Source organism: Pagrus major, chromosome 1 (genome assembly GCF_040436345.1).
Source record: "Pagrus major chromosome 1, Pma_NU_1.0".
Taxonomy (NCBI): Eukaryota; Metazoa; Chordata; class Actinopteri; order Spariformes; family Sparidae; genus Pagrus; species Pagrus major.
In genome coordinates, this window is record NC_133215.1 from 28318295 (window position 1) to 28340166 (window position 21872).

Genomic DNA, 21872 nt, shown 5'->3' on the forward strand with positions numbered 1-21872 from the left:
AAATGTACTTAAGTAAATGACTTCAGGTACTTTTCATCACTGAGTACATGTAAACACAGGATGAGCAGTTGGAGATAAAAGAAAAAGTAGAGGGAAGAAATCAAAAACACGGTTAACTAGAATGGCACTAAGTAGAGTGCAAACCTCCGCCATGGCCAAACAGTCCCCTTTAATTCAATCAATCCAATATCCTATTTGTTACAGTACAGCGGCTTAAAAAAATACTACCATCTATCTATCTTATTAGATCCAGATTTTTATTTGGATCCGCATCGAAATGTACTCATTAATAGATTTTTTTTATTTTTCATGAAGATCCATGCTTTGTTCTCTGAGAAATGAACCCTTATTAAACCCCTTTATCCGAATCTGCAACAAAAGTTAATGGGGTCTACTCTGGGCCGAGACCCATCCTCCATTCAGGTTTTGTAGAAACCTGTTCAAGAGCTTTTGTGTAACCCTGCTGACAAACCAACCAAACAACACACAAAGAAACGGACATGCATGAAAACATTACCTCCTTGGCAGAGGTAAAAATGATAAACAGAGGAGAGGAAATAAGGGAGTATATTTTTGTCTCTGAGCGAGTGAGCGAGTGAGCGAGCGAGCGACCAACAGACAGACAGACAGACAGAACTCAAATCTAACCCCTCCCCTTAAAGAGTGAGTGGAGGTTAAGGTTAAGCAAAATTAGAGGTCAGACGACTTGCAGCAGTGGCCAGACAGGTCACAACCTCCAGCCACCACACACACATCTGTCACTGTGAACTTTGACCTCCCGCATTGTTTGGTGTTTCATCAGGGGGCAGAGGCAGGAGAACAACCCCGTTGACCTCCTCTCCTCTTCTCTCCTCACTCACTTTTATCTGCTGCTCTTTATTAGTCACAATGATACATGTGTTTTATTCTCAGTAACTTCTGCGACAATGTCGTTTCTTCACAGATTTTGTGTTTTATATTGAAGAAACTGTGGGACACAGCTGAAAAGACTGGATGTTTGACTGAAGGATAAACTGGTTGGTTGTCTTTGAATTGAACCAGAATGTGCCATGAAGGACAAAACATGAAAGTATCTGTGTGTGGCTCCACCTAGTGGTTGGCTGTGAGCATTATATTAATACAGACTCAGAACTTTGAGTAATTGTGAAATTAAAACCAGAGTTCATATTAATTCTACAAAACATAATTATAAACTGAAGCCTAAATTTAATATTAGAACAGTGGGACTTACTTGGATATACAACAACCCAAATATCAGCCTTTCCCCTTTTTCTAGGCTCAGGAAATAAAAAGAAATAACTACAATTGCAGCACAGTGATAAATAGTAAATTAGCTTTATTAGTAGGTAGTAGAAGTGCTTGAATTAAACTTTAAAAATAAAGAATCTGTTGAAATAAAATAATTAACACATACAGGTAGGCTTGAATTACAACTCAGACAGACTAATGTTGACAACATTTCAAACATATTGGAGAGAATAAGCATGAAAGCCTACTAACAGACAAACAGATAATAGAAGCACAGCAGAAGTTACGCTGAACATCCTTCATACTGTGGATTGCAGCTGCCACGCCTCTCATACCAACTTTCATAATGACTTTTACCAAACCACAGCAGCACTCAAGCTGCACCCAGAGATGCAAAATCCTGCACAAAACTGAGGAGAAACTTCACCGGTGTGTGTTTTTGTGTTCATTTTGTGCATCATCCAATGGCTGAAAAAAATAAATAAAAAAACATGACTTTAAGCCACGTTTAATACTTGTAGAAAGCTACCTTAGAGTTTTGTGGGGGATTTCACATCACTGACACGGTCTTTTATATCAAATCAAATTCACATACTGGGACACTTCATTTTCACATACATGAACCGCTCTTCAGATTAATCTCATTCACAGAGTCAAACAGGTGGAGTGAGCTATATACCACTTCTGTTGTTATTTAATTGGCCTGGATTACAGAGTGCAGTGACTAGAAGCCTCACCTGACTCACAGGGAGGCAAGTGGCAAGCCCACTGAGAATAAACACTTGTAATATGCTCACATACAGCGTCTCCTTCATTTAACAACAGCAGACAGTACAACTAAAGCAAACTTGAGTTAAGCTTATTAGATACCAAAGCAATTTAAGCACATTTATGTCTGAAAACAGTGTAGCATTAAAGGCTGAAGAGAGGATCCAAAATGAACCAAAACAAACAAACGTACATATTTTCATTGTGCCACATTTGCCCTAAAAGCTGAATACTGAAATGCATTAAATAATTTAAGTTGATAAAATTACATTAAGTTACATTAAAACATTGAAATCCTCAACTAGAAGACTCATTAGTGACTCCGGGAGGAGTTGACAAGCCTGGGTCCAAACAGTGTTTCATTGTTCTTGGCATAACTGAAACCAGACCAGTTACATGTTGACCCAGATCTGTTTAGGAGTGTTTACTCATCAACAAACGGTGATCATCCCATCTGAGTCACTTAGCTATAAAGTCAGTTAGTCATTCAGCCACACAGGCTAAAGGAAACAGGCTTCATCTGCTGGTCCAGTCCCCGACAACAGACTTTAACTGGGTCTGATCCCGCAGCCACGTTTCCTCCTGTAGAATGATGTGATATGATGATGTGATGACTCATCATCATCAGCTGCTCCTGATGCAGTGAAACATGAAGTGCTGTTCAGCTTATGATGCACAATAATCCACAATGTAACGTGCGTTTGTCCACAGTGATAAAAGAGTGTGTATCTTAGGAAAAAGTAAATTGTGGTTCATTTATCCAAAAGATGTTGATGTTTAAGATGATGGAGAACAATATGAGAACACAAAATCCTAATTACTGTCTCTGTTTCTTCTTAGTGTCCTTCTTCTCTCTGCTTACTTGGACATTTTTCTCTTCTTGCATCACTCTTTAAACTGTCCAAAATAATTCTTGGTCGGACACATCTCAGTGTTGCTCCTCAAGCTCTCTGGCTTCTTGGGACACTCTATGGAGGAGCGTCTCATATCTGCTGCACTGTGACAATCTCATAGTGGTGAGTCGATACAACAGATGTGTTGTTTCCGTCTTCTAGATGTGCTCCTAACATTCGTACAGGACAGCCCAGTTTTATTTGCCGTGGCGGCTCTTGGGCTGAGCTCCAGGACTAGAAGACGAGCCGAGATGTCTCCCATGGGTCCTCCAGCGCTGCCGTAGCACAAAGTCGTAGTTGGCGGAGGTGCTCATGGCATAAAACACGTTGGCTTTGTCTGGGATCTGGAGCTCTGAGGCAGAAAGAGGAATAAAGTGATGATGAAGTGTTCCAGTGTTTATTTTCCACTAGCCTAGTTTATCCACTTCCATTTCAGGTAGTGATTACAGATATTTCTCAAAATGATGTGGGGGTTAATTTTCAGGAATGTCAGCATTTCATAACTATTTGAAGAAGAATTAAAATATAATAAGAGCTATAGCAGTTTCTAGATGTGTGAGTTATGCGTCTTATAGCTGATTTGCACTTTAGTTTACTGAAGACGTCAAAGAACTGATTCTTGCTTCCTCTACAGTAGATTTGTCGAGCAAAGATATTACATTCATTTACTTTTCATGTTATAGACAAAAACTTTTTCTACTGTTAAATCAAATATTGATGTACATATTTAGCTACTTTACACACACACAAAAAAAATATCAAGGTTTTTAGTGCAAACTAAGAAGAAAACGGAGGAATGTCTCCTGCCTATGAGGCTCAAAGTTAGAAAGTGTTAATCATGTGGTGACGCTGCTTGATTGGCAGCTCTGTAATTCAGTAGCCCGACATAATCAGCTTTAAATACTACTTGTCACTACTGTTTGTGCATTTGCTCACGATAAAGAAAGAAGAGGAAAGTCCTGCTCAAGAAAAGGAGGCCTCAGTTCTGTTATTTAAACCTCACCCTACAATGACTTTAACAGGCTGTATGATCACATTTGGGCTAAATATGAGTCATTTCTTTCACTTTATTATGATATTAGACTGCTAAAGGAGAGACCTGAGGAGATGACACTTACCTTTCCCATTGTTGAGCATCTGGCAGAGGCTGAAGTCATGGCAGCTGACGTCCTCCATGTTGTGTTTTTCAAGAGCCCTCTGAATCACCTGAGGCGTGTGGTCCTGACTGGTCAGCTGGAGATGAAACAGACAGCCAGATGTCAACATACAACCTGAGTCAAGGTTTTAACTCTCATTCTGAATACCTGGAAATGTACCAATTGCTTAATTTGAAAGCCTGTAATGATCATTTGAACATATTTTTGGAGGTATTCCTGATTTTTAATGGAGTGACTACAGTGAGATCTCTCATATTTGAGATATTTGAAGGGAGGCATTATCCATTTAAGCCATTTTTAAATAATCATTTATAAGATAAGAACCACAATTTTGATAATCAACCATTTGCTTTAACATTTTTATCAAGTAGAACCCTCGAGATAGAGGACCTTTATTTTGAAATGAGCATTTGGTTATTTGCATTTAACATCAGCCATTATTTTAGACTTTTAATATATTTATCAAATTAGAGAAAAAAAATATCACTTGATTAATAACATTTAGAAGTAAAATAATCGTTAGTTGCGGCTTAAATTGATTAAATTGTGTCAAAGGGTTCATTCATAAATCCTGGGCTGATTACAGCACAGCAGCCACTGGAAAACTGAAACCTTAGTGAACACTTCAGTTCTGCTTCCATGTAATTAGGTTGACAGAGATGATTAAGCAACACCAGCTCCATCCTCTTCTGTGTTCATTTTGTCTTTTCTTCCTCGTTCCTTTTTTAGAAATTGTCACACAAAGTCAAACAAAAACTGTCTGGCTGACCTCGAAAATCACAAGATTACAAAACCATTGTCCTCACCAGTATGCTCTTGTAGATGTTTCCATTGCTCACACACTCCACACTGACCCTGATGATACATGAGTCAGCGACCTGTTTGTTGTAGACGGGAAGCGCAGCCTGAGGAGAGAAGCCGGAGGATGATGACGACTCAGCACTCAAAACCAGAGAAGAAGAGCTGAGGTCCGGATGTGAGGAGCTGCAGGAGGAGCTGGATAGACTGGCAGAGAGGGACGACATGGAGGAGAAATCCTCTGCAACATTGTGAAGGGAGCCTGAGAGAGACTGAGGGAGGGAAAGAGGAAATATAAAAATCATGTTCCAATTTTAAAAAGAGGATCCCAGTGAAACTGTCTTTAGTTGCTTTATGTTTTAAAGCTCTGTCCCTGCTGACTTCCATACACTCTGACAATAAACACAGGAGACTGTCTGGGCTCATACCTTGAGTTTGAGTCTGAGGGGGGAGGGCTGAGGGGCAGAGAGGTCCTCCATGTCCGAACTGCTGGAGCCAGATGACGACACACTGATCTGGTCAGCGTGGGTCTTCCTGAGGGAGCTGTCACTGACTGTTCGCAACCTGCACACACGATCAAAGTTTAGTTGCGTACTTTTTCATGAAAAGCCAGGCACGTATCTTTATGGTACATATCCATGAATGACAGGATGTTTGTTAGTTCATTATAGACTATGGCATTTACTTAAATTTAAAATAAAATCTGGCCCATTTATCTCATGACTGTCTATATGCATGTTCATGTGAATCAACATTTAGAACTAGTTCTACTGTTAAAATAACACTTTTTTTTTTTACACAGCAGTCAGGGTCATAAGTATGTTACAGGCTGGAGGTGCTTTTGCAGACTTACGAGGCGAGTTTCTTAGTGAGCAGGCGACTGCTCCACGAGTTGGGAGAACTGGGACAGGGGTCAACTGGAGGCTCCAGGTCACGAGACAGTTCGTAGCTTCAGGACACAAAAAAGGATATGTCAAGAAAATGTCATTTTTTTTCTTTGTGAAAGTCTTTCAGTCCACTTAATCGTCTGTGTGTCTCACCTCTCCTGGTCTGTGAGCAGTGTATGTGCCTGCAGCCAGGTGGTGATGTGAGCGCTGACCGGAAGGTTGTAGTGGGAGCAGGAAGCCTGAAGCTGCCGAATCTGAGAGAGAATCTCAAACTCCTGCGAGTGAAAGAAATAAAGCAGAGCAAATATTAATAAACAGAAGAGAAATTAATAAAACAGATCATATAAACATTTTATATTTTGTCTGGGCTGGCTTTTAAAATCGAGAACCATCACAGTCTTTCATTTGAGAGACCACTAGGAGGCGACACCTACCCGTCTGCGCTTCTCAAAGTTAATGAGTCCTCCCTGTGAAAGAGACATCAAGTGTTATAATTATGGCAAAGTACCATGAAAAGGATCAAATCAACAGATGGGTTTGCGCATGTAATGTATGCTCACCTCCACAGTGTCGGTCAGGGCTGTATCCAGCATTGTGAGGACAGTCAGGTAAGTGCCGAGGTACGGCACCACACCACTGCTCACGTTCTGAGGACACAAATCGGGCAACATGTTCACACTGTGGCTGCACAACTGACAAAAATACAGAATCCACTTCTGACTAATTTATTACATTTTACATACAAATACTAAAATATTTTATTAGCGTGGTTAACTCCTAAATGCTTCTGTAATGGAAAATTAGCTAATGTCAGCTTTAATATCTTAATATCTAAAGAGGAAAGACTATCAAGCTCAGTGAATGTAATCGCAGTAAAGTGAAAGAATAATTGTTACTGAAGACAACTGAGAAACACATCACCACTATTTAAACAGAGTGAACGTGGGGCTATAAAACGTTTTACACACAGCCCCACCCGGGCTAAGTAAACTGTTCAACTATGGGAAACGCTGCACACATGTCAGCTTTTATATCCCTCCATACGCACGGGGGAAAACTGACAGTCATGTGAGCTGTAAGTGTGGAAACTCTTTCCATCCAATGTACAGATTGAAAAGAAAGGGGAACTGGAACTCTGGGGTCTATTTTAACAAATTAAACCAGCTTGAAAAGACTTTTAGGGAAGTAGAATTGATGATCCAGACGGATAGAAACAGACCTCTGCCTTTCATTTTTACTGACTGGCTCAGCTGACACGTCAGACCTGAAACTGAGGAAGGTAATTTCCAAACACAGTAAGGACTTCTGTTCTCACCATCTGTCTGGACGCTGAGCAGAGCCGCGGTGATTTGGATCCATCTGAGTGACCCCCGTCCTGCAGAAAATAAACAGTCCGGTCAACTTTAATAAAATAAAATAACTCGGGATGTTAATGTGAGAGTCCTGGGTGTGAGATGACAAAACAAAATCAGACTCGTTACATAACTGTTCTCGTCAGGGTTGAGCACCTGCTGGCAGGGTGCTGTTGGGTGTGGGAGGGTGTCTCTATAATCACAGCCACACAGTTACAGCCTATTGTGCTGTTCATTCCTCAGCCATGTGTGTGTGTGTTTATAAGGACAGTATCTGACAGTTTAATGCACTAAAATGAATAACTACTGATTGAAAACTAATTAATAACTGCTGGTGCCCACTTCGATCTGTAGTTTTATTTGTGTTGGCTGCTAAGAATAGCCGTTTCTTTATTTAATGAAAGCTGGACAGCTCATAACAGTATAACAACTATCACTAAATAAACATTCATATCAATTGTTTTCCACAGGGAACAAAGGACAGAGTGGCAGCAGGTGAACTGGAGACATTCATGCAGGACATTAGGATATTCACAGGTTGACATGGGTGTATAACAATTAACAATTACTTCCATTATTGCTTGTTCTGTTGATTTTTTAATTAATTGATGAAATGAAAAAAACAATATAAAATGTCAAAAACAAATGTCCTAAGTGACATCTTTAAATATCTAGTCATGTCTTTGTTTCGACCATAACTCTAAAACTCAATGACAGTCATATTATAATGATATCATACATATAAAATTGTTCCAACTGAGGAGAATTTCAGTATTTAGCTCTGTAAAAACAATAAAAAGGCAAATAAAAAGAAATGACCTGTTGTGTTCTTACTGTGGGTCATTCAATAGTTTGTTCAGCGATTCCTTAATCTGTAATTGCAATTTAACTCAGTTCCATCATGACAACACCCTTCCACCTATAACAGTAACTACACAGATCTTTCTCTCATTAGGCAGCGCCATCAGTCTTATAAAGAAACTACATGTAATTACCTCCACCAGGATCTCTCTGCTGGTCAGCACACAGTTCTCATCAGGGAAGGTCTCGCACAAGTGGTCAAAGGTGGCCATGCTCTCCCTGAAACCAAACAAGTTCAATCAGTCAAGCCTTTTTGTAGAGTCAATATTCACCTTGAACAAAGCTGCATGCTCAAAGAAGATAAATAATTCAGAAAAACTGAGGAATTGATTTTTTTTGTTTCTCTTTACTCGTTCTCTGCCAATTTTGTGCCCTAAAAAGTAACTCAGTGGTTTATTATTACAGAACTGTTTTCCAAGTTATGAATAAAACAACAGTTTAGTGTTTTGAAATTGTTTGCTGACCTGCTGACAGCAGCCCAGGTCTTCTTGAGGCGATACACAGCGTTGGACTGCAGGGCTGAGAGGATTGCCCTCAAAGAGGAGAAATTCTTCAGCTGTCTGCACTCCTGCACAGAGAAAATACAAGAAAATACAGTTTTGTTATTCAACTTTTACAAAAAAAAATGTGTTCATTCATTGTAAACCTTTATTTTTTTCGGACCTGAGCAATAGAGATCCACCTCTCGATGACCCGCGCTCTGTGGGCGGGGCTGGTGTGAGCGCAGCGAGGCGAGCTCGGGGCCGTGGATGGGTACAGGAAGGCAGAGGAGGAGCTGGGTGATGAGATGGGAGAGGATGTGGAAGGGCTGGGAGAGGACGGGCAGAGGAGGGAGGTGATGACACGGTTGGTGACAGCGTTGAACTGGGAGATGGTGGCGCGGACGGTGGGTGCCAGATTTCGGTTTTCCTTCTTGTCACGCTGGGACCAGACGCAGCCCAGACAGTGGAAGGGCACCGCTCGGACAAACAGTTCCTGAGAGAAGATGTGATGACAACATTAATGAAAACCCCACAGTGACACAGAGAGGAGATTTGATATATTTGTTAATGAAACCTACAGCGTCCAATCTGGTCAGCTGCTCGGCCACTTCTCTCACAGGGAAGTCCATGAAGTTACATTTGTCTTCCTCCTTAATTGACGTCTCTCCTCCGTCTTCCTGATTTCTGTTCTCCTGCTGCAGCGATCCACTGCTGTGCTCTGACGCAGACCGGCTGCAATCTGTCAAACACACCAAATCATAAATGACAAAGAAACAGGCTTCTGAAAGGGTTTTATATCCTCTACAGTTCAATGGGGACAAATCTACGTCATTGATGCTCGGTGCTAAAATGCAGTCAAAGCTGATGAACAATGTTTAAGTGATGCTGAACTTACAACATGTGGACGGAAACCAATATATCATCACTATCCTGTTGCTGCTGATTAAAATCCCCACGATGAAAATTTAAAAAAATGCACCACAGAATTATGTCTTAGCATGAAGTAGTTACAATCTTTCATTTCGTTACGCAACCCCATGTTGTATAATGATAAATAAATTACCTTGGTACAATTTTGGAGCTAATCTACTATGAATAAAAAGATGGATTATATATGCAGTTGAATATAACAGATGGACAGTCGGCAAAACTTCAAAATTATTTCTCTATAACGAGAATCTATGCAGCGAGTTACCAGAAACTCTAATCAGATCATCTACTTATTTTATACATTTTGTAACTACAGTACACACACACACAAACAAACACACACACGCACGCCACCATGACAGCACAGCAGCCTGCAGTAAAGGCACTGTGGTGGCAGGACATAAACAAATCTTACATCAACACATTACTCTCTACCTTGGGCCTGGAGCCTCTTGAGGAGGGTCTCTGCAGTCTGAGCCAGACGTCTGAAACAGAGGCGATGCCGCAAGTGGACACACATCAGGCGGAGGGCCTGGTACTGAGGGGGCTTATGAAAGTCTTCACTGTACTCCTCCAGCCACAGCCGGATCACCGGGGGTAAGGTACTGGGGGGATGAAATTAATGTGTTCATTATAACGTTAGTCCAGGTTGATCTTTGACTGAGATTAAAGGAGGCCTGGAACACATCAGCATCATTTGAGACAGACAAATGAAAAAAATAATAAATGTCAATTTTAGGGGAAAAGTCTCGTTGGAGTGAGATGATGTAAACCTTTGAACAAGTGACCACACTCACCTGCGCAGGCAGACGGTGTTATCCAGGTTGGCGACTGAGTCATCTCTGTGGAAAAGTAAACACAATTAGCTATCAGCTGAGAACGAAACTTCCATGATAAGCACCACACACAGGGACAACATGGTTGCCTTGTGGTGACAGAAAATATCCTGTAAACAACAGAAGGTCCAAGGTTTGATTGTCTATAACTGTTCATCCGGTGGAAATGTCCTGCAACACTCTGAGTCCCTGCAGAGACACTGTGGCCTCGTGACTGAGTGATGAGAGTCTCCCTCAGGGATCAATGATGGCATCATAAACATATAAACGCAGTATAAATGAAGCATACTGCCATGGTCTCGCCTTTGTATGAACAAGGTTAAACTTTTATTACTGGGTAATCTCCCTTCTGCACCAAATGTGACACAAACGAGTCAAATTTCAAATTAAGAGTGTAATTATAAAACATTTAGGGAGCAAATAATAGATTTTGAAAATTACATTTGATTTTAAAAAATGAAAAATAACAATACATTTGTACTGCACCTATCAGGTTACACTACAGGTGGTTCCAACTTGATGACAGAAACAAAATGTCACATCCTGTACAAAATCCTGTGAGGCAAAAGGACGAAAAACACATTTCCCAGACCGTCCTGAGGCTGACCTCACAGGAAACCAGTTGCCACCAGCATCACAGACATGAGGGCGACTGTTTGACGAATAATATATCACCTGAACAGCACTAATGGCTGGTTTTATGCAGGCAGCCATTTGCAGTACATTGAGAAAAGGTGAGCAGTAAGGACCCGATAACCAAAGAGGCTTTCTGTGTTGAAGAATGAAATATATTTACTTGCAGATTCACATTCCGCACTGAGTCAAATTAAATCTGACATATTAGATAAAGAAGTAGCTCCGCTGGGTGTGGAGGGTGTAGTCATGACCACTCAGGAATGAAACAAAGCTCCCGACTGCTTTGTTCTGTACATGACGATAACACGTGTCATAGAAACTTGTCCAGCGTCAATAGAGCTTTGTTTTGTGAATACCTGTGGCAACATAGAGGGTTTTAAATGACTGGCCTCTTTAGAAATTCATGTTATGCACATGCTCTACTAACATTTACATACATCAATGACCTATCTAAAAGTAGCACACTGGAACAACAAGTCAGTGTCGAAGAAAATATTAACGCCTTAAATCTGTGTCTGGTTTCTGATAAGCAGTCGTGTCATTAAGACCCAAAACTTCAAACGAACTTAACTTTGCAAAAAGGCGAAATTTGTAGATTAAGTACATTAAACTCAACTTTTTTTTGTATTTTTTACATTCATCCATTTTAGCATTACATCATAAATTCCTGTGATTTACCTTTTGGAATATTTTTTTAAGCAGTTTTAAAAAAGGTGCAATATGTTAGAATTATAGTTGAAAACATTTTTTAAAAAATTAAAATTATTGACAAAATGTAATAACGGTTGATGTTATGACGTCGTTGTATTGTGTTGCAGAGATACATACTGATGTTAACATGCTAACCAGCTAGCCCCTACTCGTCCTTGTCTTAAGCTCCTGCGAGAGTGGTAAAAAAAGACACCAACATTTCCTCAGGTCTCTGAACTCCCGGTCTGGACTGCTAGCTGCACGGCTAATTGAGCTAACTGAGCTAACTTGCTAATGGCAGCTACAGCTAGCAGCAGTTAGCAGGTACTCTGGTGATATGCTGTCCCCTTGTTTAAGTATGAATTTGACAGTTGGGTAGTTCTTCATAATAATTGTTAATTTGGAGGTTTTCTTGCCAAGAGTTAGCTAAGAAGCTACTGCCAGCAGCTGATTAGCTTAGCTTGGCTCTGTCCAAAGATAAAACTTCAAGTTTTTACACTTCAGTTGAACAAACATGATATGACATGTTAATCAGTGAGCTTTAAGAGTGCTGGTAGGCTAATTTCGTTACTTCTGAACCGATCCAATGTAGCCGTTTTGCCCCTCGTTTCAAGATTTTATGTTAAGCTAAGCTAACGGCTAATGGCTCCTCCAGTTTTATATTGAATGTGTGAGTATTGGTGGTATCAATCTTCTCATCTAACTCTAACAGTGTTTCAATCAGGATGAACAGATCTCATAGATTCCTCTATAAGTTGAACAGCAACAGTGATGTCCTGTGTTTGCTTCCAGACCAGCTGTCTGAGCCCTCATGGTTTTTGTTAACACACGTCTCAGTTCAACTCAAGTCTGCAGTTCCTCGGTGTGGACAGTGTCTCACCTCTGAAACAGCAGCTCGATGAGGGTGCTGGTGGAAGTGAAGGCCCTGTAGGTGGAGAGGAAGATACGGACGAAGTCGGGCTCCCGATGCTCAGGTTCCAGCAGGTGGGTGACCAGACGCTCCAGGGTGGCGGCCTTCAGCCTGCGCACCTTCACCGTGTGGTACTGGGCGAAGCTGAAGGCTGTAGGGGGCTCTGCCATGTCTGAGGCCGCCGGCTGGACGGGTTCCCTGCGTAGCGTGATGCCAAACACCGCTCCGTCCTCCTCCTCCTCCCCCCACTCCTGCACCGGATCCTGCAGAGGAGAACGCAAGGTCATCAAGATGTGGACAATAATGACCCAGATACACGTAAGAGCCTACGTCTGCTCCTTTCTCTAGGTTATGGTAGATATGTAGATATTACAGACTTTAATGTGCTTGAAAATAAAAAAAACATACATACATACATGATTTTTAAAAGAAATATGTAAAAACACTTGACAAAAAGAAACTAACAAACTTTGAAAGTTTTTTTTTAATCTCTCCACTGACTGAACTTCACTGATTTATTGTGACAATCTTACACATCTAAAAACAAACACCTCATGACAAATGCAATAAGCCTGCAGACTGAGTCATTTCTTCTAAGACGTTAATGCTCAACGTCAATTAATCTGATTCTTGAGATTCTGCTTGTGACCCAGCCTTGAACTGTGACGCAGACAGACACCTGGTGACTGGGCAGATGATGAGGACAAGAAACATTCACTGCAACATTTGTTTATGTCCACAAAAACAGGGACAATCTAATGAACCATGGGACAGGTTGACACAGTTCTTTCATAATTTAATTCCAACTTTGTATGGAGGGCCTTGGCAGCCGAGTGGCTACAGCATTGGTCACAACCATTTCCTGTCTCGTCAATGTCACTGTCCATTATATAAAAAAAAATATTTTAAATAATTCTCTAAAAATGTTGTATCTGATTGGAATATCAACAGCAATACGTTTCCTGTCACACTACACTGCATGTAACATAACTGTAGAGATTAGAGAAATAATAAAGAGGTGGTTAAGGAGAGATCAGGAGGGCTTTCTTTGACCTCGACAGATTTTGAAGGGGACAAGTCAAGGCATGTTTCACTCACTTTTAAGTAAGTGGCCCAGCAATACAAGATTGATTTCTCACATGGAAACTTAGTCGAAGATGATAACATAACACAGTGAGACGTGCCGCAAAAAACTCCTCAAGGATACATCATGACATTTCTTCCTGAATAAAAGACTCTGCAAAACCAACCGATAACATGATTTTGGGGGGGTGATATCAATATATCGGCTGATATACAAACATTATTTGCAATGATCCCTCAAATATGGTAATCAAACACTTTGACAGTTAAACAATAAACATTACTGTCTAAAATGAATTTCGTCATTATAAATCATTATAATGTAATTTTTTAAATGTAATTTTAGTCAAGGGTCCGAGTATCATGAAAAGCCCAATATAAATGTATTATTATAATTGTTATTGTTATTATTATTATACATTTCTCCAGCATCTTTTTTAGCATCATAATCTGTGTTTTTTTACATTGGTGCATATCAGACAACATATATACCGACACTGATATATATGATAACCGCGAACTGATACATCAGTCGGGCTTGAAGTAGTACCACTAAAACTTGAAATGCAATAGACACAAACTTCTAAAAACATTACATTTACAACAAGTAAATTATAAAAATAAAAATGAATAAATACATAAAAAACTTCTTTGCATTGAGCAGCACCAGCTGATCCTCATCCTATTCTGTGTCTATATGACAAGATCTGCAAACATAATGGACTGGACTCTAGCATCAGACTAAATGAGGCATGATGCTGCTGACCATCAACAACTATGACTAGACTGCTAGAAAACACTGGCCCACTTTATCCACACCGGCTATAAGTAATCACAGTGTTATTTAGCACATGTGTAACAATAGAATCAGACCATGCTGAGAGACACCTGATACCACATGACAGAAACTCAGACACAAATCAGTGTGCCGTCTGCCAGACACAATGAGACCCTGGTGGATGCAGCGTCCCTGCACTGAATGAAACCATTCTATCAACATGTTTGTCCTGGAGACAACAGCAGGACGAGGCTCACATGGAGCTGACTGCACCAGCACAGCAGATAGAAAGTTTCACAAACTGACTGACAACCTCAAACTCAGTCCAACTCGCACATGTAATTCAACCTACCATCGATAAGTGCCATTTTCCCATGTTTGTCCTCCTCCAGGAGAGGTGAAGTCCTCGAGTCTTCAGTCAATAATCTCTTCTGATGCAGGTGATCAGACCGCAATTTACGGATTGAGCTCCCTCCTCCTCCGACAGCTCACTTCAGTCTGAGTCATATCTGACAATCTCATCTTTTACAATTTATGTCAAAAAAAAAGTGCGATACGAGTCAAAAGTTGAATTGAGTCGAGACGTGGGAGGCAGAGCGCACAGTGCGACAGTGGATGGACTGGTTTGAGTGGGAGGAGCAGGACGGGGAATGAGCGGTATGTCACTGGGCGGGGCTAACGAGACAGGTGAGGGAGGGGCTACGGATATTGACCAATGAAAATACAGGGACTACAGGCATCAGATATTAATATGCAGATTTTAAACATAAGGCTACGACTAGAGCTTTATTGATACAGATGATATTACCACAAATAGTGGTCAGCCTAAAAAAAATAATTAAATTTAAAATGTTTAGAGAGAGCTTAAAAGGAAAGTTTATCTTTTGTTATTTAAATGTCCTTCAAGTAACCAGGCTGGATACTTATATTGGACTGAATTCAGTGTCTTTTGAATGCTTAGTTATACAGATTTTTTTGGGGGAAAGAAACGTTGGCACTTAACAGTTCCAGGTGGTTTCTGAATAAGGATACATATGCAATCATTAGTATTGGAGTATTGTTGTCTACTGTCTCGCCACAGTTTTCATCTTATTATTGATTTTAGCCCCTTACTATAAACAGTGGCTGCAGTAGTACGAGATACCAAGATAGATTAGTAGTGGTACATACACATGGGGATCAACCATCGACTGGGGTCAACCTGCCAGAGTGGTGGAAAAGTATTCAAATCCTTTAAAATTAACAGTAACTATTTCACATTTAAAAAATACTCTTTACATTTTATTCATTTATTTGAATTACTGTATTATTCAAAAGTATTATTTAAGTAATACTGAAACATTTCAAAATGGAAAACAGTGAAATCCTGCAGAATGAGGCATAAATCCAGTTGATTTTGTTGCCAGTCCATATGGTGCTGGATCTAATTACTTCAGTTGGTGGTTTAACCTGCAGGTTATTGTATGTTTTACATTTCCTGTTTAATTCTACTATGAAAGAAACTTAAAAGTACAGCTGTTGGAATCTGGTTGGAATGATAGTAAAGTTGCAAAGATCCTACAATAATAAAATGCTTATCTCAGGTACACAGGTTCTGTAAACCTTCATCATGCATTTGGTTGGCAACAAGTTATCAGACATTAGAAAATAAAGGTCATGTAACAAACCTGCTAACAAAAAAAAAACAAAAAAAATAGATAAAAGTAGTGTGCTCTGGTGTCAGAATCAGCAAATGGTGTGATGGTTCATATCCAGCACATGTATACTGTTGGGCTCTTAAATATTTTGAACTGGCTGCAAAAAACACTGAATCCAAGGAATGACAAGACTGGTTGTATTCCAGCTTTGATGACTGTCATGGATTTTTTCCTTGTAGACATATTGTATCTAAACTTTTGTCCTTCCAGAAATGAACGACAGAGACAATACTGTGACATCTGGTGGCCAAACTGTACACATCAAAAGATAAACTATTACATTTCAGTTTCCTCAAGCTCTCTCTCTGGATCAGGAGCAGGCTCACCTGCTTTTTTAACCTACTCCACATTCTCATCAGGAAATGTTTATTTTCAGTTTTATAAAAATACAGGTGATAACTTTACAGGAAGCGATTAAAGGCAAGATGCAAAAGCGTTTCCGTTTGCTAGAGGGGAGAAGCTGATATCAGGCCGACATCAGTACGTCGGGATGACTGCAGCTCAGTGCCGCTTGGAAAGAATCCAGTCGGGACAGTTTTTCATGACAGCCTCTAGCCTGCGTTCCTGCCCATGGTGTCAGGGGCGGGGTGGAGACATACCATATGAAACAGGTCTGTTCTGCTGCTAAAAAGTATCGGCACCTTGTGACTTCCAAGAAAGCACATCATCAAGAAAAAATGTACAAATTAAGAGCGTTTGGTACTACTGAAAACACTAAATTTCATTATAGTCAGAGACAAGCTGACGACGCTTTGAGCACGCTAACAAGCTGAGCAAAAGAGACGTCTTTAAATCAGGTTGTCCACTGTTCTTTTAAACTCACAAGGAAGAATGAGCTTTTTGTTTCTCTAATGAGTCTCTGTCTCTCTGAAGTGAAAATCTACCATCATTCTTCCATGTTTGCCCACCCATCCTCGTTCTACAGTCGCTGAACAAAAGAGCAGAGAAACAGCGCCGAGAGAGACCTCAATTAGTCCTCATTAGACACATGAATGGGTGATGAGGTGGCATGCCAGCAACAAGAAGAAGAATGCATGCAAAGTGATGCAGAATCATGGCCATTAAAGTTGTTTCCTCAAAAGCTCACGTGCTTAAAAAAAGGCTTCTACTAGCTAGAAATACTCAGCACACCCGTATATATATATTCTACTTCCTGGAGAATCAGCCGTAGTTCCTTCTCAGTGTCACTGAATGCCTGATGGTGTTGATGACGTCTCCAGAGAAGAAATGTTGAGCTTAATGGGAACAACTGCAAAATTTCCCAGGGAGGAACCTGACGTAGACAATGACCGTCACAGCTGTTCCGTCACAGACGTGTGTACGATTACACCAATTAGCCCTAATAATTCACTCAGTAATGACCTACATATCAGAGACAACAGGCATTTAAAATAAACACCACTATACTGAACAGTTCATGGGAGATTGAACAGTAACATAACATACATCAACATACAATATTAACCCAGCTAACACACCTTACTTGTGTTAGTGTTGGAGCAATTTGCCAATAAATTAATTACTCAGCTCACCAGGAAATGAATCAAATAATATTCTAGTAATTTATTAAACGTTTAAATTGATAATCAAGCACGAATGCCAAATATTTCATGAACTGTTGAATGGAAACCTTTGTTGCGAACAGTTAATCTGCAAAAGAGTTGTCGGATTAATCAACGAGGAAATGTGGTTACTTCCTCGTGCAAGTAGGCTTGGGCCGATATTAGATATTATTGAATATCGCGATATGTGCCATCAAATGCAACATTTTTCACAAATGTTGACTAGCTGCATCTAATTTTGTAGGCTATTCTGCTATGTTTGAAATTCATTCTTTGCACTAAAATTATTATTTAATATTATTTTGTTATTTAACCCTCTAGACCCCAGACGGCCCTACTCACAAGTGCTAGATTTGGACTAAGACAGAAGTGTAAAAGTGGTTGTTTCACTACACTGTTACAGTCAAATAGCCTCAGACATTTGAATCTGTTATCTCTGGAGCAGCCAAGTAAGCTAGAATTCCTAACATTACATTAATCAAATTCCAAGGCAACGTTTAAGGTCATATCACAACAAGAGTGTTATATATATCTAGGTTATCTGCTCGCTCTCGGTGGAATTCCTCAAAAATGTTAGTATTTCAGTATTTCAGTGATTTGTTCTGTGTGTATTTGATTTCTCTCAGTCTCTGTTGGACCAGAAGCTTGGAAATACACAGTGTTTACAGTGGAGATAATTGTATTGTGGTTTTGACTTCTTTGCATAATTCCCATGTGTTACATTTTGATAACAGACTTTGATTTGAGAAAAGTTCAAAGAAGTGAGTTCCCCTGAACTTAGTTAAAATGCTGAGGTGAAATTGTAAAATACAACAAAATGGATGTCAGGCGTGTAGTTCCTCACCTCACTCTGTCCCTCAGTGTCCAACACCTGGAAGCCTGTCAGCCACACGCCGGGCTCCGTGTCCATGTGGACGTCCACGCCATGACTCGGCCTGAGCCACAACAGCTTCTTCATCCTGCCCACCCTGCTGCGGAGGCCGCGGGACTCCCCTCCATCACCTCCTCCGCACACAGGCAGAATGGTCCGCATCGCCCACTGTGTCACGCTACAGGCCCACACACCTCGTGAGATCTCCTCCACACCTGCTGCCTCATCTGTGCCAGGAAGGAGAGCGTGAAAAAAACATGAGGAACAGTCTCACTGCTCAACCATTTTTAATTTTTTTTTTACGTTTATTCATACCAATAAAGAAGTGTCCAAGAAGGGTACATTCCTAAACCTCCTGTCCCAGCTATAAGTCCTAAAAAACTGGGTCAGTGATAGTTGAATTTGTGCGAAATAATCATTATAACATTACCCAGGCTAGGACAGAAGTAGGGTTAATGTTTCAGCCTAACTCAATTCATTAGGAGCACAGCACGACAACACAAACTAGTTTGGGAATGCAAAAACCCCTAAATTGAGTATTTTGTCTAAACTGATATTCTCTTGGTGACCATCTGTGTCACCAACATAAAAGCTTTTACTCAAATCACAACACTTAAGTTATTTGTATGTAGCTGGTCTCAAACGGGTTTACAGTTGCCACATCATGAGAAAATCAAATCAATGAAAGTATGAAATATGAAGACTGTGCAGTATCTAACTTAAATATAAACATTAAATGTGAACAGAAGCCACATACTCAATCACATACACAACTCACAAACAACGGCAGCTACAGAGAAATGTTTCCTCTACAGCGGCTCCAAGAACAATAATGGATATCTTAGTATCAGATTACAATTTAAAACATTAACGTACACATTCACACTTCACACATTTAGCTACATAAAAAATAGTTACTTAACTGTAAATTTCCTTCCCTTGAGTCTGCGTCTGCTTAATCCTGGTGAAGACTGAATTCATCCAGTCAGAATATTCATGTAGAGACAGTGTGAAACTTGGACGGAAGAGACTCTGGCATTTATCACTGTGGAAGGATTGTTCTTTGTGTTTGTGGGTGGATGATGCTATGTGGGCATGTTTACCCGTGTGTGTGTGTGTGTGTGTGCTGGAATGGCCTCCTCCCTGTTTGGCTCTACACTGAGATTTACTATAATTATCCCATTTTGATTGTATCTCATCATTCCAGTTCACTGGCCTCCTCAATACAATAAAGCACAAACTCTCTGGCCTCATTTCCACCTGGACCATACATAGACTGACACAAACACTGAAGCTTGATGGTGCACAGACATGCTGAAGACAACAAGAGTTCATCTGTCAGTGGCTGAAATGGTTCTTACCTGCTGGTGTGTCACAGGATGGACCTTCAGAACAACGTGATGAACCCTACACATACTGTTGGTTCATGTTGGATGGGGTCTGCAGGCAGGAGGAGAAACTCACTCACGCGACTGGCAGCAAAAATCTAAATCTGCACGAGGACGCTTAGGCCCGCCTCCTCTCACTGATTGGTCGATCAGCTGACAAGACAAACCCCAATCAAATGAATGCCTACAGAGAAGCACGGATTTATTGATTGATTGCCGATTAGCCGATCAGTGTCCAACATGATGGAGGTTGTCTCCATTCAGTCAGACCTTATGTTTGTGTGTATTTAATGTTTTAAGATATTTTCTATTCGTATAATCAAATCTGGACGTCACAACTTTCATAGAGGTCTGTGATGTAGCAGAGACGCACAGCAGTAGGATATTGGACAGGATCACTAAAATTAAAATATGTTATAATAACTTCACCCTGTGTCATTATACAACGTTTGTTTTCTGCAGTCTCAGTCTGTGCCTCTGGTTTTGGTTTTTCTTCTTTTCTTTTGTAAATATTTGGATAATATGTGTCTACGTATGTTGTTTATGACATTTATTTATACCAAATCAAATCAATTTTATTTATATAGCCCCAAATCACAATCACATGGCCTCAGTGGGCTTTACAATCTGTACAGTGAACGACATCCTCTGTCCTTAGACCCTTGATTGGAGTGAGGAAAAACTTGCTATATTGAAAAAAAGCCCAACCTTTTAACAGGGAAAAAAAGATGGAAGAAACCTCAGGAAGAGACACAGAGGAAGGATCCCTCTCCCCCTTTTCTTCATTTTTATCTTAACCATACTACAAGGCACTTTTAATGGGTTAAAAAAGAAAAATTGTATTAAAAGTACAATCTTCTTTCTTTCTTTCACTTGCCCCCGAAACAAATGCATACACTAGCCAGATCAAGATCTTTACCACAGGAATTGGTGGTGCTCATACCACATTTGTCCAGAGGGGCCGCCAGAATCAACAAAAAATGAAAGTTCCCTGTAGCTGCTTTAAGTCTTACTTTAGGGCAGCCATTCCCAGAATTAAGAATAACGCAGTCCAGTTTGTAATTGGAAAATCTTCTGGGGCCTGCCCAAGCTTTTTTAATATGTAAAATGGAGTATTTTTTTTAAATTTCATATACAGCAACAGTAATTCAACAGTAATAGGTAATGCATTGCAAATAAATAATCCATGCTCATAACAATCTGTAAACTGGCATTTTGTTTTCACGACATGCAACACATGCAGTAACAGTTCCCACACAATGACACCATATAAGACTCGTTCAGATGTGTCAAAGTCTGGTCCCAAGTTAAATAATGTTGTTGTAAGACCGCAGAGAAATAGGTCAGATAAATGAAGAATAACATGTAATTTAATTCCCTTGTTGCTGATACCAAACTTTATGTATTTGTTTATTGTAACTGACCTCTCGCAGCCCACCTGCAGTATCTTCACGGCCCACCAGTGGGCCACGGTCCACACTTTGGTAATCACACCTATAGGGGATCAGTTTCATGGAGTATTGCTTCAAATTATTCTCCATTATAAAAGGCATATCTAGGAACTGCGCTCCATTTTTTGATTAACTAAAATAATAAATTTTTTGATTAGACCCTTTACATAGTCCCTACACATGTTACATTTATTGAATCAATTATTGATGGCAGAGCCTAGAATTTCATTAACCAGTGTGTCTTTACCTGCACAAAAGACATCAGTGAAGAGTTTTAGTGTCTGATAATGGCCCGAGTCAGTAACTGGGACCACCCATAGGGTCAAAAAAAAACCATCATTATTTCTATAATCTGTCAGTTTCTTCTAATGAAATACCAGACACATTTAAACCTCAAGGACAATAAAAACAATTCAGATGAAAGAATCTGAGAAGTAGAAATCACTTCGGTTGAAATTCTCACAACTCACATCAACACTATGGGAATAACCTGTGACAAGGACTCAGAAGTCGATATTACTTCATTAGGAGTCACAAGCCAAAATGGTTATCTTGATCTAAATACTGTCTTTTGGCTTTTATTTGTTCAAAAAT

At 40.1% G+C, this 21872-nt stretch overlaps 1 protein-coding gene across 2 annotated transcripts; it reads right to left on the reverse strand.

Annotated features, from left to right (window-relative positions):
* Positions 1-1319: 1319 nt before the first annotated feature.
* rgl3a (ral guanine nucleotide dissociation stimulator-like 3a) lies at positions 1320-19945 on the reverse strand. Of its 2 annotated transcripts, XM_073480666.1 has the most exons (18): positions 19801-19945; positions 18413-18666; positions 12419-12711; positions 10174-10218; positions 9812-9981; positions 9025-9185; positions 8628-8939; positions 8429-8532; positions 8099-8183; positions 7067-7126; positions 6312-6398; positions 6186-6218; positions 5905-6026; positions 5718-5813; positions 5293-5428; positions 4873-5136; positions 4028-4142; positions 1320-3261 (listed from the first exon to the last, which is right to left on the reverse strand). In XM_073480666.1, exons 2-18 carry the CDS (start codon positions 18599-18601, stop codon positions 3107-3109), a joined length of 2427 nt encoding a protein of 808 aa, XP_073336767.1. In that variant the 5' UTR covers positions 18602-18666; positions 19801-19945; the 3' UTR covers positions 1320-3106. The 2 variants fall into 2 exon arrangements, with proteins under 2 accessions (XP_073336767.1, XP_073336849.1); XM_073480748.1 differs by lacking the exons at positions 18413-18666; positions 19801-19945 and adding an exon at positions 14662-14825.
* Positions 19946-21872: the final 1927 nt, after the last annotated feature.

What these genes read in the sequence shown, in the direction of transcription:
- rgl3a (XM_073480666.1), bottom strand. Translation starts at nt 18,601, where the DNA reads ATGCGGACCATTCTGCCTGTGTGCGGAGGAGGTGATGGAGGGGAGTCC. An exon ending in GCAGAGAGATCCTGGTGGAG is followed by an intron (nt 7,127 to 8,098) that starts GTAATTACATGT and finishes TATTTTCTGCAG; the next exon opens with GACGGGGGTCACTCAGATGG. An exon ending in GATGCTCAACAATGGGAAAG is followed by an intron (nt 3,262 to 4,027) that starts GTAAGTGTCATC and finishes TTTCTGCCTCAG; the next exon opens with AGCTCCAGATCCCAGACAAA.